Source organism: Mobula birostris, chromosome 1, assembly GCF_030028105.1.
Source record: "Mobula birostris isolate sMobBir1 chromosome 1, sMobBir1.hap1, whole genome shotgun sequence".
In the NCBI taxonomy this organism is placed as follows: Eukaryota; Metazoa; Chordata; class Chondrichthyes; order Myliobatiformes; family Myliobatidae; genus Mobula; species Mobula birostris.
In genome coordinates this window covers 223,626,501-223,651,144 of record NC_092370.1, presented here as the reverse complement: position 1 = coordinate 223,651,144, position 24,644 = coordinate 223,626,501, and the positions used below count along the sequence as shown (strand labels likewise).

The following is a 24,644-nucleotide window of genomic DNA, read 5'->3' as shown; positions in this document are numbered from 1 at the left end:
CCAATCTTCAAATGAATTAGCCACACAGACTGTATGGCTAAGGTACTCACTGGATAGTAGCCGTCCTGAAATCCAGGAATCAAAATATCTTGTTGCCACAAATAAGTCCACAATGGATTTCAGGGTCACTTTCACTTTTTCATAGACAGAACAGTACAGGCTCTTTAGCCCACAATGTGCCTACTTTTTAACCTATTCAAAGATTAATCCAACCTTGCGCTCCTACATAGCCTTCCACTTTTCTATTATCCATGTGTCCATCTAAGAATTTCGGAATGTCCCTACCACTACCCCGGCAGTGCATTCCATGCACCCACCTTTGTGGAAAAAAAACTTTCCTCTTCCATCCCCCTATACTTTCCTCCAATCACCATAAAATTAATGCTTCTTCATATTAGCTATTTCTGCCGTTGGAAAAAAGACTCTGGCCGTCCACTCTATCTGTGCCTCTTATCATCTTGTACACCTCTATCAAGTCACCTCTCAGCCTCCTTCACTCCAAAGAGAAAAGCCCTAGCTCACTCAACTAATCCTCAAGACATGCTCTCTAACCCAGGCAGAATCCTAGTAAATCTCTGCACCAGTTCTCTTCCTCAATGTAAAAAGTACCAAGATGCAAAGTGTAAACAGAATGACAAGCAGAACAGTCAGGAATTTCTAAAGACATTAAAATAAAGAAGAGTCCCAAGAATATCTGTCAATACCCCAGCAGCTGTCCTTACATGAATAGTGTTTTATATGGAAATACAAGAGGATACAACAAGGTGGCATAGTGCGTTCACTGCACACACTGAAGCTATGTTGGGCTGTATATACAATAAGTATAGGATAACAAGGACCCTGAACTGTTAGATGAAGTACCCGTAGCGTACAACCAGTCAGGTTTAAGTAATGCAAGGTTGTAATGTTAAATTGATATCCTGAAGTTTCACTAAATTACTTCAGGTGGTCAAAGAGAAATGTAACAGGAGGAACATGTCTAATAAGCCAAACTTCCACTTTCAAACCACCTCCACACCGAGTTCTCTCATGTTCTCACCATGCAGGTTGAAGCATGTCACAAAGCAGCTGACATCTCAAAATTACATCTTGTCCAATTTTTTTCCCCCCTAATGTTTATGCTGTGGCCACACGTCAATCTCAATGCAATCTGCAGCAGTTGCAAAAGACAAGTGAACCAAGACTACAAGCCAACACACACACACTGCGCATAATGTACTTTTTTTCCCCCCCCTTTTTTCTGAAGTATAAGCACAAGAGATTCCTCAGATGCTGGAAATCTCAAGTAGCACACAAAACGTTAATGGAACTCAGTGGGTCAGGCAGCATCCATGGAAAGGAATAAACAGTTAGCGTTTCAAGCTGAGACCCTTCATCAGGACACCATCTTTCTTCTAAAGTACCTTTGGCAACCAATCAAGCAAGCTCAATGTATGTTCAACTAATCATACAAGTCAAGCATTAACATGCACTTAATACATCAACCTCCAACTAATTTGATTTTTGTACTGTCAATGTTCTTGCAGAGAAGGATAGCCAGGGCTCCTTCACCAACACATCATGATTAATGAAGGCAGAAAATTCACAATTCAAACTAGCAGTGTAGAAGGCAGCCATTTGGGCACAGTAGCTGTGCTAGCTCTTTTGAAGAGTTATCTACTAGCCCCACTCTGCTACTCTCCTTCAAATAATTTACTTTCCAAAATTTGTACCCAAATCATTCTTTAAAGTTAGTTTTGAAATAGATTGCACTAACTTTTTGTGCAGTGCATTCCAAGTGATTACACGCAACAACAGGTCTTTGCTTTTCCTTTCTTGGTCCACGGCAGGGAATTTCCATGGCATTGTTTTCTGTTGGGACACAGATCTTCCTCATGCACCACATAACCATTACAGCACGGAAACAGGCCATCTCAGCCCTTCTAGTCCGTGCCGAACTCTTACTCTCACCTAGTCCCACCGACCTGCACTCAGCCCATAACCTTCCATTCCTTTCCTGTCCACATAGCTATCCAATTTTACTTTAAATGACAACATCGAACCTGCTTCAACCACTTCTGCTGAAAGCTCGTTCCACACAGCCACCCCTCTGATTAAAGAAGTTCCTCCTCATGTTACCCCTAAACTTTTGCCCTTTAACTCTCAACTCATGTCCTCTTGTTTGAATCTCCCCCACTCTCAATGGAAAAAGCCTATCCACGTCAACACTATCTATCCCTCACAATCTTAAATACTTCTATCAAGTCCCCCCTCAACCTTCTACACTCCAAAGAATAAAGACCCAACTTGTTCAACCTTTCTCTGTAACTTAGGTGATGAAACCTATGTAACATTCTAGTAAACCTTCTCTGTACTCTCTCTATTTTGTTGACATCTTTCCTATAATTTCGTGACCAAAACTGTACACAATACTCCAAATTTGGCCTTACCAATGTCTTGTACAATTTCAACATTACATCCCGACTCCTATACTCAATGCTCTGATTTATGAAGGCCAGCATACCAAAAGCTTTCTTCACCACCCTATCCACATGAGATCCCACCTTCAGGGAACTATGCATCATTATTCCTAGATCCCTCTGTTCTACTGCATTCTTCATTGCCCTACCATTTACCATGTATGTCCTATTTTGATCTACCTACCGCACCACCTACTGCATCTCCAAGAAGTGGGACTGAAAGAAGTCTCCACTAGCGTGAGAGTCTAGGACCAGAGGACACAGCCTCAGAATAGAGGAACTTTAGAACAGAGAAGAGGAAGAATTTCTTTAGCCAGAGGGTGGTGAATCTGCAGAATTCATTACCACAGATGTCTGTGGATGCCAAATCATTGGGTGTCAAAGATTACAGGGAGAAGGCAGGAGATGGGATTGAGAGATATAATAAAATCAGCTATGATGGAATGGTGGAGCAGACTCTGCTCCTTTGTCTTGCGGTCGTATCAGCCCAAAACAGACCATCTCAAGCTAACACTAAGTTTTACTGTCTTACTTTTGAAACTTTAGACCAAGGTTCTGAATCACCTTTCAGGTATGTGGAAAACATGCCATGACAATATGAAAGAAAATAGAGTTCTTCTTGGTAACCAGCCAATATGTAATCCTCAGCCAACATCACTCCAATAAATGATTAGATCATTGGTTTCTATAAATTACCTGTATCTTCTATTTTACCCTCCACAACACCTCAAAACACATCCACAATTGGTTGTAAACTATACTCAATATAGTGGCTGAAATATGGCCTATGTAAACATGTGAATGTGTTCCACACTTTTAAAAACAAATTCACATCTCTGAAAACAAAATGAGCCTGACCAGCAACAACCAAGGAAACATTACCAGCAAAACTAATTCAAAAATCACAATTTTAACATTGAGGCTATTTCAAAATGGACCAGAAAAAGTTAACAAAATAAATCGCTGGTTTGGTTACAGGATTACACAGCACTAAAGTGAAACAAACATTGGCAGAGATGCAGTCATAAATCAATGGATGATTCAGCATAAATTGGCATGTTGGCTCAGCCTCATTTTTTGGGGGCTAAGTAATTCAAACAAATATCACATTAATGTAAAATAAAGACATGCATTTCTCGATGACTTCAGGATGCTCCATAGCTTACTACAGACAATGAAGTGCTTCAGAAAAGTAGCCACAATTATAGAGTAATACAGCACTAAGCATAGAAACAGGTTCTTAGGCCCATCTAGTCCATGCTGAACTGTTATTCAGCCTGGTCCCATCGACCTGCACCTGGACCACAGCCCTCCATACCCCTCCCATCCATGTCCTTATCCAAACTTCTCTTCAATGTTGCACTCAAATGCACATCCAGTACTTCCACTGACAGTTCACTCCACACTTGCACCACCCTCTGAGTGAAGTTCCCTCTCAAATATTTCACCTTTCCCCACTAAAAACTACAACCTCTAATTCTAGTCTCACTTGACCTACACAGAAAAGCCTGCTTGCATATACCTCTATCTTTATTCCTCAATTTTGTACACCTCTATCAAATTCTATCATCATTCTCCTAAGATCCAGGGACAAAAAGTCCTAATCTATTCAACCTTTCCCTATAACTCAGGTCCACAATCCCAGCAACATCTTTTATTCCTTATTAAATGCTAATAGCTGAGAGATAAAAGCTGGCCAGGATATCATAGAGAATTTCCTTGATTTTTGAAAATGATAGTACTTTTTTAAAAAAAGATAGATATTTCTAAAATGTTATAATTATATCAATATCACAATAAAGGTTATTAGTTTGTATTGGGAGTTGTAAATTTCCTCTCTATTCTATACTGTGCCGCTTCCCACTACAAATGACAATAGGTCAGGAGCCACATCACTGCCATTTAATCAAGCAGAGAACTAACTTACTGTTTTGCTTTCAATGTATGCACTTCCCCTCCCTCCCTTTTCCACAGCAGAAGCACAGATGTTCAAGGAGCATTTCACATCCCATTAACTGCCAGATTTCAAGCTACCAATATGTAAAGTCAGTACCACAAGTCAACTATATTTCATAAAAAGTTTAAGGAGATTTGGTATGCCACCAAAGATTGGGCAAATTCCTACAGATAAACAGTGGCGAGCATTCTGACTGATTGCATCACTGCCTGGCAGGGAACCTCCAATACACAAGATCAGAAACACTCCAGAGGTTTACAAACTCAACCAGCTCCATCATGGGTACTAGCCTCCCCACTATCACGGACACCTTCAAAAGGCTATGCCTAAGAAGATGGCATTCATCACTAAGGATCCCCACCACAGGACGTGCCCTCTTCTCATTGCTACCAGAGAGATGGTACAGGAGTCTGAAGACACTCAATATTTTAGCAACTTCTTCCTCTCTACCATCAGATTTCTGATGGACCATCAACACCATCTCATGATTTACTCTTTTTGCAGTACTGATTTTTATATTCTCATTGTAATTTATAATTTTATGATGTCAAATTTCATGACATACAGTACAGGTTTCCCTCACCATCCGAAGGTAGAGCGTTCCTATGAAACGGTTCGTAAGCCGAAATGTCGTAAAGCGAAGAAGCAATTACCATTTATTTATATGGGGAAATTTTGTGAGCGTTCGCAGACCCAAAAATAACCTACCGAATCATGCCAAATAACACATAAAACCTAAAATAACAGTAACATATAGTAAAAGCAGGAATAATATGATAAATACACAGCCTATATAAAGTAGAAATACTTTTCCACAATCATTGCCGGCAGTGTTCGCCAAAGCGAAAATCTCACGCAAGCGCTGTTGGCAAAAACACTCTCTCCAGTAACCTTAAGTTATGAAGCTGCCAAATCATACCAAATAACACGTAAAAATACACAGCCTATATAAAGTAGAAATAATGTATGTACAGTGTAGTATCACTTACCGGAATCGGGAAGACAGCGCAGAGCACACTGATGATGGTGTGTTAGACTGAGTCATCGCAAGTTGGGCTGGTGCAGTGGCCCCCACCCTCCAGGCTGCCGACCGATACATTGCTGCGAAACACGCAGGTGTCCAGCGGTAGCCAGAAGGCACACAACATATCTTTAAGAAAAAAGCCGAAATAAACATGCTAATTAATTAGGTGCCGCCCGACTGTTTATTTCGGCCTTTTTCTTAAAGATGTGCTGTGTGCCTCCCAGCTACCGCTGCATGCTTCGCAGCAATGTATCAGTCGGCGGCCTGGGTGTTGGGGTGGTGGGACACTGGGGTGTCATCTCATCATCGTTTCCATCAGAGCAGGTGGCTCATCTTCTCCTATGACTGCCCACCTCGATATCGAAGGTCGAGGTTCGTCGTCTGCTGTGGCTGATGTGGAAGTCTTGCCTGACTGCTGAGCCTCACCCATTTTTCTATCATACAGTTCTTTGTAAGCACTCAAACTATCCTGCAAATATCCCCTAAACCTACGTACCCTTTCAAAATTAAAGTCGTACTTTATCATTGCAGCGAAAATCTCATACAGTTGCTTCACGTTCATTTCGCTACCGCATTCGGTTTCGATTGTTATCCTTTCCTCTTCCAATTGCATCAGCTCTTCATCTATCAGTTCTTGGTCATGGGATGCCAAAACCTCTTCAACATCATCTTCGTCAGCTTCCACAAGCCAAACTCACTTAGTCCTTACTTCGTTCACCACGATCAAAACACTTAATTATGTCTAGTTTTACACTAAGTGTAACACCCTTACGAGCTCTTTCAGGCATTTCCAATACCTCAGAACTCATCTTGCAAACAGCTGCTCACAGGCACGTGTTTAAGCAATGCTGGCGAGAATGCAGTTCCGAATCCGGGGGAGAGCGGCTGCTCGGGGCACGTGCTGCCTTTTATTGCGCGCTGATTTTTTTTCGTAACAGTGAAAACACCTTCTGAAAGCGAAAACAGGGTACTAATGTAGGTCTTTCATAAGTGAGGTTTCGTAAAGCGAACGTTCAAAAACTGGGGGACACCTGTACTGTGTAAAAGTCTTAGGCACATATATAGAGTTAGGGTGCCTAATATTTTTGAATACTGTAACTTTATGTATTGTACTATAATTCTGCCACAAAAAACAACAAATTTCATGACTGGACTCTGTCAAGGACAGAGTGGGAAGGGGGACAGGGAGAGGATGGATCATGGAGGAGGGGGAAAAAAGAAAACAGGAAGCACCAGGGAGACATTCTGTAATGATCAATAAAACAATTGTTTGGAATCAAATGAACTTGCCTGATACCTCAGGGCTGAGTGTATCTGCACCCACAACACCCCCCACTCGTAGCACTTCTCTGCTTCCTGTCCCATACCCCTCCCGCAGCACTCCACCCTCGCCATTCCCAACAACTTCTGCTCCTGCCAGATTTACAAACTTGCTCTCTGCTCCACATTGATAAATACAGTACTGTGCAAAAGTCTTGGGTACCCTAGCTACATATATGTGCCCAAGACTTTTGCACTGTGTTGTACAGTAATAAACCTGATTCTGAGTTTGAGCGCCTAAAATATTCCTTTCAAAATCAATATTAAATAATTTAATACACAGTAATAAAAGCTGAAAGATATATATATTAAAAATACACACATTTTATATACATATATATATACACACACTATATACATATACACACTATATATATATACACACACACACACACTATATATACATACACACACACTATATATACATACACACACATATTTTATATATATATATATATATATATATATATATACACACACACACATACACATATACACACACACACACACACACACACACACACACAGTTCCCATCAGCACACTTCCCACAGAGTACAAATTCTACAAATTACAGCCTGGATCCATCACTGGACAGAGAAGTGAATCACTGCAACCATGAAAAATGAGCAGATGTCCCTGGGCAAGAATTGCAGAACATTACGTGCTAAAGGTACAGAGATAGGGAGACAAAGAGGCAATGGCAGATGCAAAGCAGGCCCTCCCTGAATTTCCCTTTTATGGTCTGGATGTCACCTTTAAATGGGACTTGAGCATACAAAATTAATGATCGAGTTTTTCCCCCTGAACATAAACATTCCAGTCCTCTGCTGGTTTAGTTAAACATTTTGCTTCTGAGCAAGGAGATCTCCAACCACCTGTTGAGAATCGCTCATTGACGTTTGTGCTATTAAGTTGCAGGGTTTTGAATTATTTCCATCTCTCCATTGCTGCATACTGCAACACGCAACAGGTGACTCGGCATTGCTTTCATTGAACGCTAGCAATCCTGAACAGCTTTTTTCCTTTACAACTGTCATGTTTCCATTCACAGGCAACTCACACTGGGATCATGGTCATGCCTGCAGCAGTCGGCCTCCAGGACCTCAAGCTCCAGAAGGCCACAAAGATTAAAGATTATTTTTATTTGTCACATGTACATTAAAACAGTGAACTGTGTCACTTTGCATCAACGACCAACACAGTAAGAGAATGTACTGCAAGAAGCCCAGCAGTGTCACCATGCTTCCGACACCAACGTAGCATGCCCACAACTACCAACCTGTACATCTTTGAAATGTGGGAGGAAAGCAGAGCACCAAGAAACCCACATGGTCACAAGGAGAACGTACAAACTCCCTACAGACAACAGTGAAAATTGAAGCCCGATCCCTGGTGCTGAGAAGTGTTATGCTAACCACTACACTACTGTGCTGCCCAGAAAGCAAGCAACTTTTAGCCATTTAACCCAGTAAGAGCCTAATACTACTTGTACCTGATCTACAAGCACCTAAGCAGATTGTGAATAGGCACAAGTCTCCCAAACAACACTTCTCTTCCAACCTAAAGGTGAGGCCAATTATCAAAGTTTATTTAAAAATATTCATTTCTACAACACCTTCCTCAATCAAAGGACATCAAAAAGCATTGACAGCCAATCACCTTTACATTCTCATTCATTTCACGTTCCTCCTTGCCCTCCCTCTTATTTTCTCATAAGCATCCAACTTCCTCTAATTTTGTCCTTCAACATCCCCAAACTTAAACTGCACTAATGGCTGCACCTTCAGCTGCCAGAAACGTTAGCCCCAGAAATTCCTCAAAACACCTCCCACTCACCCTTTCCTTTAAAATCCTGCTTAAAGTGCAACTCTCAAAAGGAACATTGCAATCCTTTTACCCTAGTATATTCATAAGTAGATCCATTTTTTTAAAAATTTATAACACTCTTGAACAGTTTTTGCCATGTTATTATTCATGATATACAACAGTGATAATAAACCAGGTTCTGATATTTTATTTATTTTAGATATACAGCACAGTGCCAGGCCCAACAAGCCCATGCCACCCAATTACACCCATGTGACAAACTAACCTACTAGCACATACATTTTTGGAAGGTGAGAGAAAACCAGAAGACCCAGGGAAAATCCACACAGTGATGATGAGAATGTACAAATTCCTACAGACAGCACAAGAATTGAACCCAGGTCGCTGGCCCTGTGGTAGCGTTACCTAACCACTATGCTACCGTACCACTCCAAAGCATTATGATGCCTTCAAGCCAAGATCAACTAAGTCAGCTGAGTCGTGGAGTTAGACAACAGGAAACAGGCTCCTCGGTCCAACTAGGTCCATGCCAAACAAGACACCAGTCTAAACTTGTTCCAATATGCCTGTATTTGGCCCTTAAACCAGCTTTGACCCATAACCCAACCTTTCTGTTTAAAATGACTTATCATTAACCAAGGGGTCCATGAACCCCAGGTGGGAAATCCCTGCTCAAAACCTTTCCTATGTACCTGCCCAAGTGCCTTCTAAGCATTGTTAATACACCTGCCTCAACCATTTCCACTGGCAGCTCACTCATACAAAAAGCTGCACCTCAGGTCACTATTAAATTTCTTCACTTTGACCTTAAACCTATGCCCTCTAGTTCTTTATTTCCCAGCCCAGGAAAAAAAAAGCCTCCGTGAATTCACCTTATTTATGGCCCTCAAGATTTTATACACCATAGAGATTGGTACCGTAATTAAACCCAGAATTTCTTCTCTGTGCATTGACTTTATATGGATTAAAAGCCTTAAATGGCCCTGCTGCTCAATACCCAAATATTTCATTCGACCATTAAACAACTGTTGGTTGCCCATCATACTGTCTGCTAAACTTGTCACATACCAAAGCTTCCACAGGGAATTAGCTCAATCCTTGCAGAAGCAGTTATCTGCCAATATCCATCCACTTATGCCACCTCCCTTCCTTACTCATTTGTTTTAGCAATTTTAAAAAATTCATACAGAAGATATATCACTCAAGCATTTTGTCTGCCAAGGTCAACACCAAAAGGTCCAAATCTCCAAATATATTAAGATTAGAGGGACACATGAACAATCCACTAAAGAAATTCTGCTCAGGCCCTTCAACCCAACCTGGCCATGCCAACCACTGTGTCTGATATCCCTGTATACCCTGCTCCTAAATGTACGATTTACCAGAGCAATAAATTACTATTTAATAGAGAAACACTGAAGTAGTGAGTAAGAGAGTGACATCTTGCAGGGCAGGAGGCATTTGGAAACTGCAAGTCTCAGAGTGAGTCAGTATTTGAGCCAATAAAAAGAAAGGCGATGTAAATGAAGTGGCCATTGTATGAGTGGGGCAGTATGAGAGTGATCTGGCTTTGGCTCAACTAGCTTGGACAAGAACAGACACAGACTGTTCCTGTAAGTTTCCAGTAAGTTTTTTCCCCTGTTAGTACATAACTAATGCACTGAGAATGGGTCCAGAGTTAGTGATATGTTCCTTACGAGAGATCCAGGAGTTTTGGGAGACCTCCAGTCTCCCTAATAGCTCCATCTGCATTAAATGCAGTGAGCTGCAGCTCCTTATAGACCGTGTTAAGGAACCAGAGTTCCAGCTCGATGACTTTCGACTCTTATAGGAGAATAAGGAGGTGACAGGTAGGAGCTACAGGGAGGTAGTCACCCCCAAGTTGCAAAAGGCAGGTACCTGCGTGACTGTCAGGAGAGGGAAAGGGAATAGGTAACCAGTGCACTGTACCCCTGTGGGTATTCCCCTCAACAATAAGTATACCACTGGGACTCCCATACTGTAAAAGGACTAGATGGGGTAGAGTTCAGCAAATGTGTTAAGTAAACTTTCCTTAATCAGTACATAGAAGTCGCAACAAGAGTGTCCATACCTGATTTCCTATTACGGAATGAGGCAGGGCAGGTGACAGTAGTTTATGTGGGGGAACACTTTGCATCTAGTGATCATAATGCCATTAGTTTCAAGGTAATTAGGGAAAAGAATAGGTTTGGTCCTCTATCTGAGATTCTAAATTGGAGAAAGGCCAATTTTGATGTTATCAGAAAGGATCTGGCAAATGTGCAATGGAACAGGTTGTTTTCTGGCAAAGATGTACTTGATAAGTGGGAGGCCTTCAAAAGTAAAATTTTGAGAGTACAAAGTTTGTATGTTCCTGTCAGAATAAAAGACAAGGATAACAGATTTAAGGAACCTTGGTTTGAGAGAACTAAGGCCCTGGTTAAGAAAAAGGAGGTGCATAGCAGTTATAAACAGGCAGGAACAAATTAGGTCCTAAAGTCTCAGATATGCAAAAGGACACTGAAGCAAATCAGGAGGGCTAGAAGAAAATATGAGGTTGCTCTAACAAACTAGGTGAAGGAGAAGCCTAGAGGTTTCTACAGACATACTAAGAGCAAAAGGAGAGCAAGAGGCAAAACTGGTCCTCTGGAAGATCAAAATGGTAATCTACGCATGAAGCGAAAGCAATGGGGGAAGATCTCAAATGGATTTTTTGCATCTGTATTTACTTGGGAGATGGACTCAAGAGTCCATAAATGTGAGGCAATGCAGCAGCAAGATCATGAACCCTATACAGATTACAGAGGAGGTGGTGTTTGCTGTTGAGGCAAATCAGGGTAGATAAATCCCCAGGACCTGACAAGACATTCCCTCAAACTCTGTGGGAGGCTACTGTAGAAATTGAGGAACCCTAGCAGAGATATTTAAAACATCCTTAACCATGGCTGAGGTGCTAGAGAATTGAAGGACAGCTAACGTTCCATTGTTTGAGAAAGACTAAACGTAAGTCATAAAATTTTTGGCCAGTAGTGGGAAATTTATTGGAAGGTATTCTAAAGGACAGATATACAAGTATTTGGATAATCAGGGTCTCATTAAGAATAGTTAATATGGTTTTATGCGTGGCAAGTCATCTCTAGCCAATCTCAGAGTTCTGAGGAAGTTACTAGGAAAGTTGAAGGCAAGGCAGTGAATGTTGCCTACATGGACTTCAGCAAGGCCTTTGACAAGATCGCATATGGGCGGTTGGTCAAGAAGGTTCAGTCCCTTGGCATTCAAGATGAGGTACAGTAGTAAACAGGATTATACAATGGCATCACAGAAGCCGCCAAAGACTGGTAGCAAATGGTTGCCTCTCCGACTGGAGGTCTGTGGCTAGTGGTGTGCTGCAGGCATCGATGCTGGGTCCATTGGTGTTTGTCATCTACAAGGTAGATCTACAAATCTGGATGATAATGTAGAAAACTAGATTAGCAAATCTGCAAATGACACCAAGATTAGGGCTGTAGTGGATAGCGAGGAAGACCAACAAGGCTTGCAGCTGGATCAGGGTCAGCTATAAAAATGAGCTGGAAAAAAGAAAGATGAAGTTTAATGCAGTCAAGTATGAAGTGTTGCACTTTGCCAGGGCCAACCACGGTAGACATTACACACTGAGGAGTGCAGTAAAACAGAGGGATCTAGAAATAGATTCAGAATTCCTTGAAAATGGCACAAGAGGTAGATAGGGTTGAAAAGAAATCTTTTGGCACTTTGGCCTTCATAAATCAATGTACTGAGTATAGGAGTTGAGATGTTATGGTGAAATTGTACTAGACGCTGGTGGGGCCTAATTTGGAGTATTGCGTGCAGTTTTGGTCACCGACCTAAAGTAAACATACAAATAAGATTGAAAGAGTACAGAGAAAATTTACAAGGACGTTGCCGGGATTGGAGGACTTGAGTTATAGTGCAAGGTTGAACAGGTTGGGGCTGTATTCTCTGGAATTAAAAATGGCCTTAATTGTAGGAATCTAGTGATAGTAATGAGGGTAGCCTCTTGAGTCCTAAGAGCACTACAGGACAGAAACAGGCCCTTTGGCCCATCTAGTCGGTGCCATACTGTTATTTATCCAAATACCATCGACCTGCCCATGAACCATAGCCCTCCTATCCAAGTATTTAGCCAAACTTCTCTTAAACGCTGCAATCCAAACTACATCCATAACTTCCGCTGACACTCATTCCACATTCACACCACCTTAAGTGAAGTTCCCTTTCAGATTCCTCTTAAATATTTCACCTTTCATGCTTAACCTACCACATCTAGTTCTAGTCTCAGCCAACCTCAGTGGAAAAAGCTTGCTTTTACTCTATCTATACCCTTCAGTTTTATACAACCTATCAAAATCTCCCATTCTCTTGCACTCCAGGTTATTAAGTCCTAACCTATTCAGCCTTTCTCTATAACTCAGGTCCTCAAGTCCTGGCAACATCCTTGTAACTTTTCTTTACACTGTCTTTATACTGACATCTTTCCTGTAGACAGGTGATCAGAACTGCTTGCAATACTCGAAATTTGGCCTAACCAACATCTTGTACAACTTCAATATAACATCCCAGCTCCTGCACTCAGTGCTTGATTTCTGAAGGTCAATGTGCTAAAGCTCTCTTTACAGCCCTCTCTACCTGTGACGCCACTGATTAAGGAAAAACAATGAAGCAGGATGATGAAAGCTGGAAAAGGTATTGTTGCCAAGTTTATTATTACATGCAAAAACAACTAACATGAGCATTCTTTTCCAGAAAATAACTGACAGTCAAGAGCATTTCCAGAATGCAATCTGACTGAGAGATCAGCGACATAAAAACCACAAAGCCTGAGCACTTTCAAACTGTTATTTGAACCTCTAGGGAAGCCTTGAAAAAACCACTCCAGGGCATCTTTTTTCCTTTCTTTTTGCATGCTTCTGTTTTGCTAATGGCTGCTTTCACTATCAGCCCTGTGGCTAATGTTGATGCCGTGATACCACCCAACACTTAAAAACTCTCATTAATGAAGAAACACCAGTGAAAGCTCAGAAAGCACTGTTGTGCATTCGCCATAGTCAAAGCATACAACAAAGAACAGTACATGCCCTTCAATCCACCATGTTTTGTCGACCCTTCAAGATCAATCCAACACTCCCTCCCACATAACCTTCCACTTTTCTTTCATCCATGTGCCTATCTAAGACTCTCTTAGAAGTCCCTGATGTATCTGCCCTACCACCACCCATAACAGGGCGTTCCACAAACCCACCACTGTGTAAAAAAAATTTACGGTACTTCTGACACCACTCCTACGCTTTCTTCCGAACGCCCTAAAATTATGCCCTCTCATATCAGCCATTTCCACGCCAGGAGAAAGTTTCTGGCCTACATGCCTCTTATAATTTTGTACACCTGTCAAGATGGCACCAGCGAACAATGATTCCTCGGACAACAAATACCAGATAGCAAATCTCTCCAATTATTTCACTTCTTCTATGCCTTCTGCTTGTTCTTTGTCTTGTTTGTTACAGAAACTGGTGGAGCCTATGACGTAGTTTGGAACTTGATCCGGCCCTCTGCTGAATCTGGAGAGCTGCCTCATGGAGAATAGAGACAGGGGGCCGAAAAGGACCAAGAACACCAGCTGACTCATGGAAAAGACCAGGGAAGCCACGGGGTCATAAATGACTACCTCAAAGTAGCGAGGAAGACTGAAGCATCAAGGTGAATGCAGAGGGGGTCAGCGACGGTTCCCAACAGAGGCCACTGGGGTGACAATGGTCAGCAGCAAGATTGGCTCGTTTGGACCCGGGTCAGCAGCCACTCTTTTCACTCCTTTTACGCAGGCAAAAAGATGTTTCTGATATTTGAGATTTAGGTGATTATTGGACTGTACTTTAAATAGGTTTCCAACATTTTTTCCTGTGTTTTCATTTGTGGCCAATCACGCGCACGTGTGCATGTTGCTGGTTTTGATGCTACTGTTGCTGTCTTTTCTGAGAGTGAGGAGGTCAGGAATTTTTATCATCACTTTTTTTGTTGGGGGGGGAGATCAGGAATTGTTATTCTCGCCGTTTTTTTCTGCGGGACAGGAGGTGGGAGTTTGGGGGTCTGCGAGTTTCATTTCTTTTCTTTTTCATGCTGGTGGGGGAGGGGAAGAGTTGATGTCAAATCCCATCGTCTTTCTATATTTCATGGCTATCTGGAAAAGACAAATATCAGACCTGTATTGTACATATTTTTGACAATAAAATGAACTTCTGAACCTCTATCAAGTCACCTCTCAACCCCCTTCACCCCAAAGTGAAAAGCCCTATCTCCCTTTAATGATTTCATTAGAATGTGTGACGAGCAGAAAACTTAATCCAGTCTATTACTGTGTTGGAATGGCAGAGTTATGCAGGTTTGTGCTATTTCAAATGGCAACTTTCATGTCAATTGCCCACTTAGTGTAACTTCTCTTTCCCCACAACGCTGCAGTTTTTTTAAAATTTCAAGTATATACCTAATAACCTAATCTAAATACAACCCTCTCAAACTCCGGTTAGACCACAATTAGAATATTGTGTCCCAGTCTGGTCACATTATAGGATGGATGTGGAAACTTTTATAGAGTACAAAGGACATTTATCAGGATGCTGACTGGATTAGAGAACATGTCTCACATGTGGATAGGTTGAATGAGTAAAGGAGAACGAGAGGTGCCTTGCCAGAGGTATAGAGGATAAGTAGCATAGATAGCCACTGACAAATGTTTCAGGGCAGAAATGGCTACAAGGAGGATAGAAAGCTGGATGAAAGAAAATGAACCATCTGCGAGGGAAGGGTTAAATTGATCACAGTAGGTTAAAAGGTTGGTACAACATCATGGGCTGAAGGGCCTGTATTGTGTTGTTCTATGCTCCAATTCCCCATTGAAAGTTCCTATCAAATCCCTTCACACCATTCTTGCAGATAGTGCATTCCAGATCATAACTCACCATGTTAAAAAAAATCTGATCATCTCCTGTTTTCCCTCCCTTCAGAGCACTACTTTGAGGCTCTGCCAGCTCTCGTGTTAAGTGAGCTGTTTGCCTCTTCCTTTCAATATACACAGAGCAATGGTGTCACTACTTGCCTGCTGACGAGTTAGACGCTATTGCCAACAACTATTCTCTTCCTTGCTCATTAAATTCCCCCAGCCCCCACACATCTCTTTAGCACAGGCGTGTAAGGCTTTACATGAATACACAGGAACCCAAAAAGGTGTTCAGTTACCAGTAACAGAACTACGAACTCTCAAATAACACGCCTGGTTAAGTATTCTTATCATTCCGTCTTAGCTTTCATTCTAGCAGCAGCAGGAATATACACAAATCAAGGATGGCCATGCAGATTATTCCGCCCTGACCTTCACAATTTGGACAGGTTTCATCCAGGTTACACCATAGTCAAAACTCAAAACCACCTCTAAAAAAATCTTCAACCTCCAGGAAAGATATCAATAAACCTGAAACCATCAGAGGACTAAGTTATAGGGTAAAATGGGAGGCCATCTATTCCCTGGAACATAGGAGATTGAGGGGAGATTTGACAATAAAACTATTAGTGGCACAGATAGGGCATATGCATGCAGGCTTTTTTCCCCCCTGAGGTTGGGTGAGACTAAAACTAGAGATCATAGGTTAAGGGTAAATGAAGAAAATTTTAAGGGAGAAACTTAGGAAGAATTTCTTTTCTCAGAGGGTGGAACAAGCTGCCAGCAGAGATGATATGAATTCGACTGTAACAATGAAGTTTGGAAAAGTTTGTGGATGAGAGGGATATAGAGGGCTGCAGTCCAGGTGAGGAAGTACTTCACAAGCGAGTCTGCTGGGGTCATCTACTGTATTTGGTGCTTCCAGTGTGGCCATCCACTTCAATTCTACTTCCTATTCCACATGTCAGTCCACGGCCTCCTCTCTCCTGCTGCGATAAGGCCACACTCAGGTTGGAGGAGCAACACCTTATATTCCATCTGGGTAGCCTCCAACCTGATAGCATGGACATCGATTTCTCCTACTTCCAGCAATTGCACCCCCCCCCTTCACCATTCCCATTTCCCTCTCTCACCTCATTTTCTTACCTGCCCATTACCTCCCCTGGTACTCCTCCCCCTTTGTCCTTCCATGGTCTTCTACTCTTTCCTATCAGATGCCCCTTCTCCAGCCCTTTATCTTTCACCTATCAGCTTCCCAGTTCTTTACTCCCCCCTCCCAGTTTTACCTACCATCTTGTACTTCTTCCTCCCCTTCCCCCCTCCTAACTTTCTTGCTCTAACTTTTCATCTTTTTTCCAGTCCTGATGGATTGGTCCTTGGTCGGAAACATCGACTGTTTACTCTTTTCCATAAATGCTGCCCAGCCTCCAGCATTTTGTGTTGCTTAGATTTCCAAACTGCAGGTTTTGTCATCTTAGTAGAGACTAGATGGGCTGAAGGGCCTGCTTCTATGCTGTAGTAGTTTACGCCTCTTATGTCACTTTCATGCTGTACTTTGAGGGGGAGAAAAAGCCTTGGCTTTATATAGAGTTCTTCACATCCCCATCTGAATGCCCGAAGTATTTTCCAACCTTGGAAGCAATGTTGGAACATAGAATATAGAATGGCAATGGGATGATGACTAGACAGCCCATTCTCTTTTACAATGAAAAGAGAGAACACTGGAACTATATAGCACATCAAGCAGCATCAAGAGATGAAGTTACACACACAAAATGCTGGAGGGACTCAGCATGCCAGGAAGCATCTATGGAAAAGAGTATAGTCGACATTTTGGGCCAAGACAAAGTTAATATTGTAGGTTGATAATTTTTTTTTAAGTTTCTAAAAATGAGTTTTATTTGTCATATGTATATCAAAACACGGTGAAGTGCATGCCAAAGACCAATAAAAGTAAATGACCAACAGTCCTGAGGATGTGCTGAGCCCTGACATTTACACATACACTAACTGGTTTATGAAAGTAGTATAGCTTTCAGACAAAGCACATCCTGGCCTAGAAACTATGGCATTGCAGTTAGCACATCACTTTCCAGCAGCCAGCTGTACAACTGGGGTTTGATTCCCACCTGTAAGGAGTTTGTACATTTTCCTCATGACCACATGGGTTTCCTCCAGGTGCTCCAATCTATTCCCACATTAGAGTACAGGATAGAGCTTGAGTTGCAGGCATGCTATGTTGGCACCAGTAGCATAGCAAACTTGCGAACTGCTGAGCACAATCTTAGCTCGTTTTATTTGACACAAAACAATGCATTTCACTGTATGTTTTGGTGTGAGTAACAAATAAAGCAAATCTTTGAAAAAGAACCTCGTATGCCAAGCCAACATTAGGATAGTGAACAATTCACTAACCAGAGCACTAACACTTCCCTAGGTTTAAGATCCTTAAAGTAGTATAGAAACAACCGAACTGGGAGAATATTTGCTGCATGGAGCAGGTTAGAACCCATATCCACTTAAATATCTTACCACAGGGAAAGAGCTTCAGCAAAACTCTTCCTCCTGAATGTCAGAATGCCTTTCATATGGCAAGTCAATACTTGGCATTTAACATCACTAGCATCAAACAACTCTCAAATTCCCCCGCATGCCAGGAAAGCTACTGCTTTCCCAAAATCATCATGTCCCTCTTCTCCAAGAACCACACCCCAATTTGCTCTTTGGAAATTCCAGAGGAACGCCCTTCAATTCACCTAAAATCCTCACTTTCTTCCTCCGAACTCCACCCGAAAAGGCCCATCATACAGGACCACCACCACTTAAAAATCTCACAAGCAGTTCCACCACATTGTTACTTGGCTCCCCAGGTCTAAAGATGACACACTTCTCTCAAGTGACCCTTTTAAGCTCACCACTGATTTCACAAACACACCACTGCTCAGAGTGAAAACTTACCAGACCACAAGACATAGCAGAATTAGGTCATTTGGCCCATCAACTCTGCCCTGCCCTTCTATCAAAACTGATTTTTATTTTGCGATACAGTGCGAAGTAGGCCCTTCAAGCCTCGCTGTGCAGCCCCCAACAAACCCGATGACTCTATAATCACAGGACAATTTACAATGACCAATTAACCCACCCAGTACATCTTTGGACTGTGGGGGGGAGAGGAGAGAGAGAAACCAAAGCACTCGGGAAAAGCCCACAGGAAGGACATAGAGACTCCTTACAGAACAGCGTCAGAATTGAACTCCAGAACACCCAACCTGTAACAGGGTTATGCTAACCACTATGCACTATGGCACCCTCATTATCCCTCTCAACCCCAACTGCTTCTCTCCGTAACCTTTGACGTCCTTACCAATCAAGAACCTGTCTCTGCTTTAAATATACTCAATGACATTTTTCTTGTCAGTCATTTGAATCCCTGCCTCACAATTACTGACATTTATGTCAGTGGAAGGTTCTTCAAGGTTCAAGTTCAAAGTCAATTTATCAAATTACATACATGTCACCATATACTACCCTGAGATTCATTTTCTTGCAGGCATTCACAGTAGAACAATAAATAGAATAGAATCAATGAAAAGCTACACAAAGACTGACAAACAACCCGCGTGCGAAAACAAACTGCAAAATACAAAACAAATAATATTGAGAATATGAATTGTAGAGTCATTGAAAGTGAATATACAGGTTGTGGAATCAGCTCAGAGTTGAGGTGAGAAGTTATCCAAACCAGTTCAAGAGCCTGATGAGAGAAAGGTAATAACTGTTCCTGAAACCTGTGGTGCGGGACCCAAGACTCCTGCTCCTCCTTCCCAATTAGTCTAACAAATGGCTTCATGGTTCAGAATACTTCACTGCCTCCATTCTAAAGAGGAGGAAAAGTCCAATTTTTGAAATGTAAAAATACACTCATTTCTCAGATCATTCAAGTAAATCTCTGCACCCTCCCCCAAACCACAATATCCTTTGTCTAGTGAGATATCCCAATGCTTTCTCAAGGTTCAGTCCAAACTTGCATATATTTTATTTGAGCCACACCTGTCTGCTTATATGCTCTAAAATTAAACACAAGTCTTCTCAATGTCTTGCCATCTGCAAAGATTTGTACACATAATCCAGGTTTCTTAAAATGGCATCATTTATCAGATACGACCTCATCCTTCACAGCAGCATCACTCGCCTCCCCACACTCCACTCGACACATTTCATTAACCCTACACTCAACTCTTTCCCCTCAAATCCCCCCACCCATTGTTCAGAACGTCAGCGTCAAGATAAGCGCAAATAAATAAAGGAGAGGGGCAAAAAGGTGGTTGCATGAATCTCGGAGTTGGCCAAAGAAACAGTAGTGAAAGAGAAGAACCCTCACCAGTTTACTCACTTCCTCAGATGATCTCCCTTTCCCGCCCCACACTCGCACCTGCCTTGATCCACCCCACTGCCTCCCGTCTCTCCTGACGCTCCGACCCTTACCCCTCTTCCTCCTGGCCCCTCTACCCTATCCGCCCACCCCTCGTCCTCCACCCTCCCACTCCCCTCCACCTCAGCCTCACCTTACTCACCGTTTCCATTCACTCTCCTGTCCACCCTTCCTCCCCACCGGGTCACTCCCTCTTGTGCCCCATCGCCTCCCTCTGCCCCCTCCGCACGCCTCTTCTCCCATTACCTTTGCCGCTCCCCACATTTCCCTCTCGAAACCCTCCATGCATCCTACTTCCCCCGGCCCCGGGCGGCCGCGCGGGAACCTAACGGAACGGGCGCGAGGGGCGCTCGCGCTCCGGGACCGCACCTGAACCCCCGACCGCGACCCGGTCCGGGGGGGGCGCACCGCCACAGCTATGCATCACTAACACAGCGGGTGCAAATGCATCCCCTCAGCCGCCTGTGCAGCGCGACGTATCGCCACAGCCGTGCATCCCCCCCCCCCACCAGTGCAACGGGGTGCACCACTACAGCCGTACCTCTTCTTCCCCCCAACACCCAACACCAGTGCAGCGGGTGCAAATGCATTCCCTGGGCACCAAGGCAGCTGCCGTAAGTCCAGCGCGGGTGTAGGTCACAAATAGAAAGTGACGCCACTACATATCACTTCTAAAAGTGCATTAGGATCTGGACTACTAGGTTACAAACACCACTCGTGTGGATCAACTGGCAGCATTTATTTATAAGGCTGTTGCCAGCAACTACTCCCGGCTACAAATGATTTGTTTGCAACCAGCCTCAAATGCACAGTCATAACCCAACTCCTCGGGATGCTTTACAAATTAATCTTCCCGAAAGAAACATGGACGGGTTTGTACATCGCACCTGATTTAAGAAAAGCCAGGCAATTTGGGCGCCTTTGCACCAAAGTCTTTTTATATCTTATATTGCAGCTGAATCCTGTGCAACTTTTACATTTTTCCACTTTTTAAGGAAAATAATCAAAGTACGCAACCTTGCAAAACACAGCCGTTATTAATTTCAGATCATTCACAAGACAGGGAGGGGGAGGATCACGGTGCGTTTAAAATAGATTGCTACTACGTTAAAATGAAAACGGAGCCGTGAAATTTCGGGAGCAAAAATTCAAGTCATTGCGAGCTTACTGGAAAGCAAAATGACAACCGGGCTGCAATTATTCAGAAGGAGTACCATGGGGTGGCAACTGCTGGAAAGGGGCGCATGTAAGGGACAGCATTAAGGTTAGGAGGGACCTGATCTTCGAAATTCTTTGCACCAGGCTGCAGTTTGCAAATGCGCACACAATGAAATTAAAACGCCACTTACCGGCCACGCAAAGTGAAAGGGGATAACTATCTTTCCAAGTGCGCTTTTATCTGGGAGAGAAAAAGTATTTTTCCCCAGTACAGAGCTGAATCCGCTCCCAAAAGTGCAGCCTCCAGAGGCGGCGACGCGTGCCTGGTATTCCTTCAAACAAATTTTGAAATAAGTGTCACATTCGTCCTTGATGCATTTTCGATCCAAAGAACCTCTGGAGCCATCGCAGCAATCCCCGTTCTCCAATTCGCCGTTAACGTTCTGCACCGAGTTAACCCGGACCTCGAAATAGCCCTTTGCAAACGAGACCTGTGGAACAAAAATTAGATTATTTCAAAAAAAGCCGCTGCACTCACCGGTGGTAATTGTGCATGGAAAGGAGGAAAAATATATTAAATCAGTGCAATGCGACCTAGTGTGGATTATTTCATTGCGTACCTGAACCAAGAAAGTTGACAGCACGACAAGATGATAGATCCCTTTAAAATCCAGCATGCCTTCGCTCTTCGCTTGCAAACGTTTATAATAAATCTTCTAAAGACCCAGGCTCGTTGACGGTCCCGGTAAGGAGTTGTATTCAACGTGACCTTTTTTTTTCGCAGCAATGAAACGAATCCAAGGACTGTTTTTTTTTCGCTTCCCCCCCCCTCCTTTTCTCCCAAGCCCTACCTACATATATGTGTTTGCATGTGTTAGAAAGGCAGTGTGTCTGGACCGGCTCCGCTCTAGTGCTGGCTCTGGACTGGAAGGGGTGGGATCTCGGCTCAGATCTCTAAGCTAGTGAGAGCGTGTGGGGAGGGTACAAACAGCAGCCCGCCTCAGGATAGGAGGAAGAGGGAGAAAACGGATTTAGCACGGCTCAGCACTGGGCTGAGGAGACAGGGGCAGGGTCTGGCACGTTTCTAGCGCAAGACCCAAGTGTTAGACTGCCGCACCCCCGACCGGTGTTAAACTGGCAAGGTTTAAACATGAATCTGGGAAAGATGGGAGATAAGGCTAGCACGGTTCGGCGCGGCGCGGCACGGCACGGGTGGTGGGGGGGGGGGTGCTGAGTGAGGTAGGGGTGGGTTGACACAGCTCTGGAGCCGGGCTACACACCAGCATGGGTTGCCACACAACTCTGATCCAGGGATGAACGGGACCAACCGGGTTCTGATGGAAGGGTCAGAGGAGTTCGGCTCGGCACGGATACGCGCAGACTGCCACAGCTCAAGTCCGCGCACGGGCAATCATTGCTCAGCACGGCACGCCTTATCACGGGTCCCCGCACGGAGAGTGCACTGCGCCGCTTGGGACGTGTCAGGCTAACATAACTCAGTGGGGTTTTGGTCAAGCTAATACGGACGAGGTAAGGTGGGTACTGCTTACAGCGGGTCAGGCTAACGTAATTTAGTGGGGTTCTAGTTAGGCTAACAAGGGCGGGCGAGCATAAGTGCGTACACGGCGCGACTGAGGACGGGGCAGGTTAACGTAACTGTGAGGTTCTTGTCAGATAAACAAGGACGGGATGGGAAGGGGGACGGGCACGGCTCAGCACGGGTGCGCGCACTAGCGTGCACGGTTTAGCTCGGGACGGGTCAGGATAACGTAACTCAGAGAGGTTTTGCCTAGACGTAGACTAACACGGACATGCTCGGCTGTGAGCAAGTGTGAAGCAGCGAGTCCCGGACGCTCTGCACCAGCCCGGTTATCGCACGCTCTTCGCCGCCGTTCCCGGACCCACCAGCGCGCGGGAGGGAAGGAGATAGGGGTGGGGCCTAGTAACGCGACAATACCACCCCTGTCCCGCCCCATGCCGCCTCCCACCAATCGCAGAATCGCCAGCCTTCCTGCCAGCACAGGCCAATCAGCAGCGGGGCCACCTCCCTCTCACCCTCTTCGCCAATCAGCGCTCAGCAATCGGTCCGATCTGAGCCAATCGCCTTGCTTCTGTATTATTAATGAAATTTTGCCTTGTCGGTGCAGGCGTTGAATAACCCTGCACAAAATTGGTCGGATAATTAATTTACGTTACATGGTCGGCACAACATTGTGGGCCGAAGGGCCTGTAATGTGCTGTAAATTTCTATGTTCGTTTCTCCGTTACTCACATAAAGTGTGTGTGTGTGTGTGTATATACACTTCCATGTGTTTCTATTCCCGCTCCTACATGTGTGTGATTATTATGTTCCTGCTTATAGATAACCAAGATGGAGCGAAACAACAGAGTGCCACGTGGGTGGCTAAAAGTGTGGAAATGTATAGACCGTAATGGAAACATCTGTAAAGGATTGAGAGTCATTGAATGGTTTATTGTACATAATTTTATTTTGAATAAAGTATATTTTGAAATAAAAAAACCAAAGATGGAGCAGGTCAGACAGGCCATCATGCACAAGTACCTGGACAATGGGGGCAAGAACGTCCCCAATATTGCCCTCACCCTGATGGCCAGCTTTGTGTGTGGCAGCATTGGGTTGTGTGTAGAACCCGGATATGTGGGCACCAAGTACCACTATGTGCCCAGGTTCTACCTGTTGTCCTGGCTACAAAGGATGGGTCTGGCCCCACTCTCGCGCAACGCCCCAGTTAGCTGGTCGTTGCCGTCATATCCGTCCTTCGTAGAAAAGTTCTTCCAGGACAACGCCTTTGACCACAGGGCCATCAGGCAGTGGTCAGCACGTAATGTCCTGCAGGCACTGCAGGAGAAGGACGTGATGGACACAGTGGGGTGGTTCCCTGTGCAGACCGTCCAGTTCACCTGGCAAAATGCCTCATCGCCAGACCCCACCAACAGGCACCAAGGCCTCGCCTGGCTGACGGTGAGAGGGGCCCTCCCAGTCAGATCCCTCCTGTACGCCCGGGATGTCGTCTCCACACCCCGCTGCCCACTGGAGGACTGCAGTGAGGAGGAGTCTGTGACCCACCTCTTTGCACACTGTGAGTTCACAGAGAAGGTGTGGAGGAGGATGGACAGGCTAGTGTCACGTTTCATCCTCAGCAGCTGCGTAACAGAGGACTCTCTGATCCACGGGCTGTTCCCAGGGACGCACACGGAGACCAACATCCGGTGCTGCTGACAGATCATCAACTCAGTGAAAGACGCTCTTTGGTCGGCCCGAAACTTGATGATCTACCAGCACATGGAGATGTCCGTGGGAGAATGCTGCCAACTGGCACATTCTTGGCTGTAGGAGTACGTGCTGAAGGACGCACTGAAACTTGGTGCAGCTACCGCAAGGGCCCGCTGGGGAAGGACCACGGTTTAGGTTTCTCCTCCGGCGGAAGTGGGAGGGGTCGGGTGGCGGGGTGTATACCCCTCAACAATGGTGTGG

The 24,644-nt window shown here is 44.1% G+C and overlaps 1 protein-coding gene across 5 annotated transcripts in view; it reads right to left on the bottom strand.

Moving 5' to 3' along the window:
• jag2b (jagged canonical Notch ligand 2b) overlaps positions 1-23,018 on the bottom strand; it is a 254,114-nt gene extending 231,096 nt beyond the window's left edge. For 3 of the 5 annotated variants that reach the window (XM_072272472.1, XM_072272463.1, XM_072272473.1), the window contains exons 1-2: positions 21,769-23,018; positions 21,340-21,639 (exon numbers count right to left, since the gene is read on the bottom strand). In XM_072272472.1, coding sequence (XP_072128573.1) covers positions 21,340-21,639; positions 21,769-21,825 — 357 coding nt within the window. In that variant the 5' untranslated portion in view covers positions 21,826-23,018. The remainder of the gene's footprint in view (positions 1-21,339; positions 21,640-21,768) is intronic. The other 2 variants (XM_072272453.1, XM_072272482.1) reach the window with 1 other exon arrangement.
• Between the last annotated feature and the right edge of the window lie 1,626 nt (positions 23,019-24,644).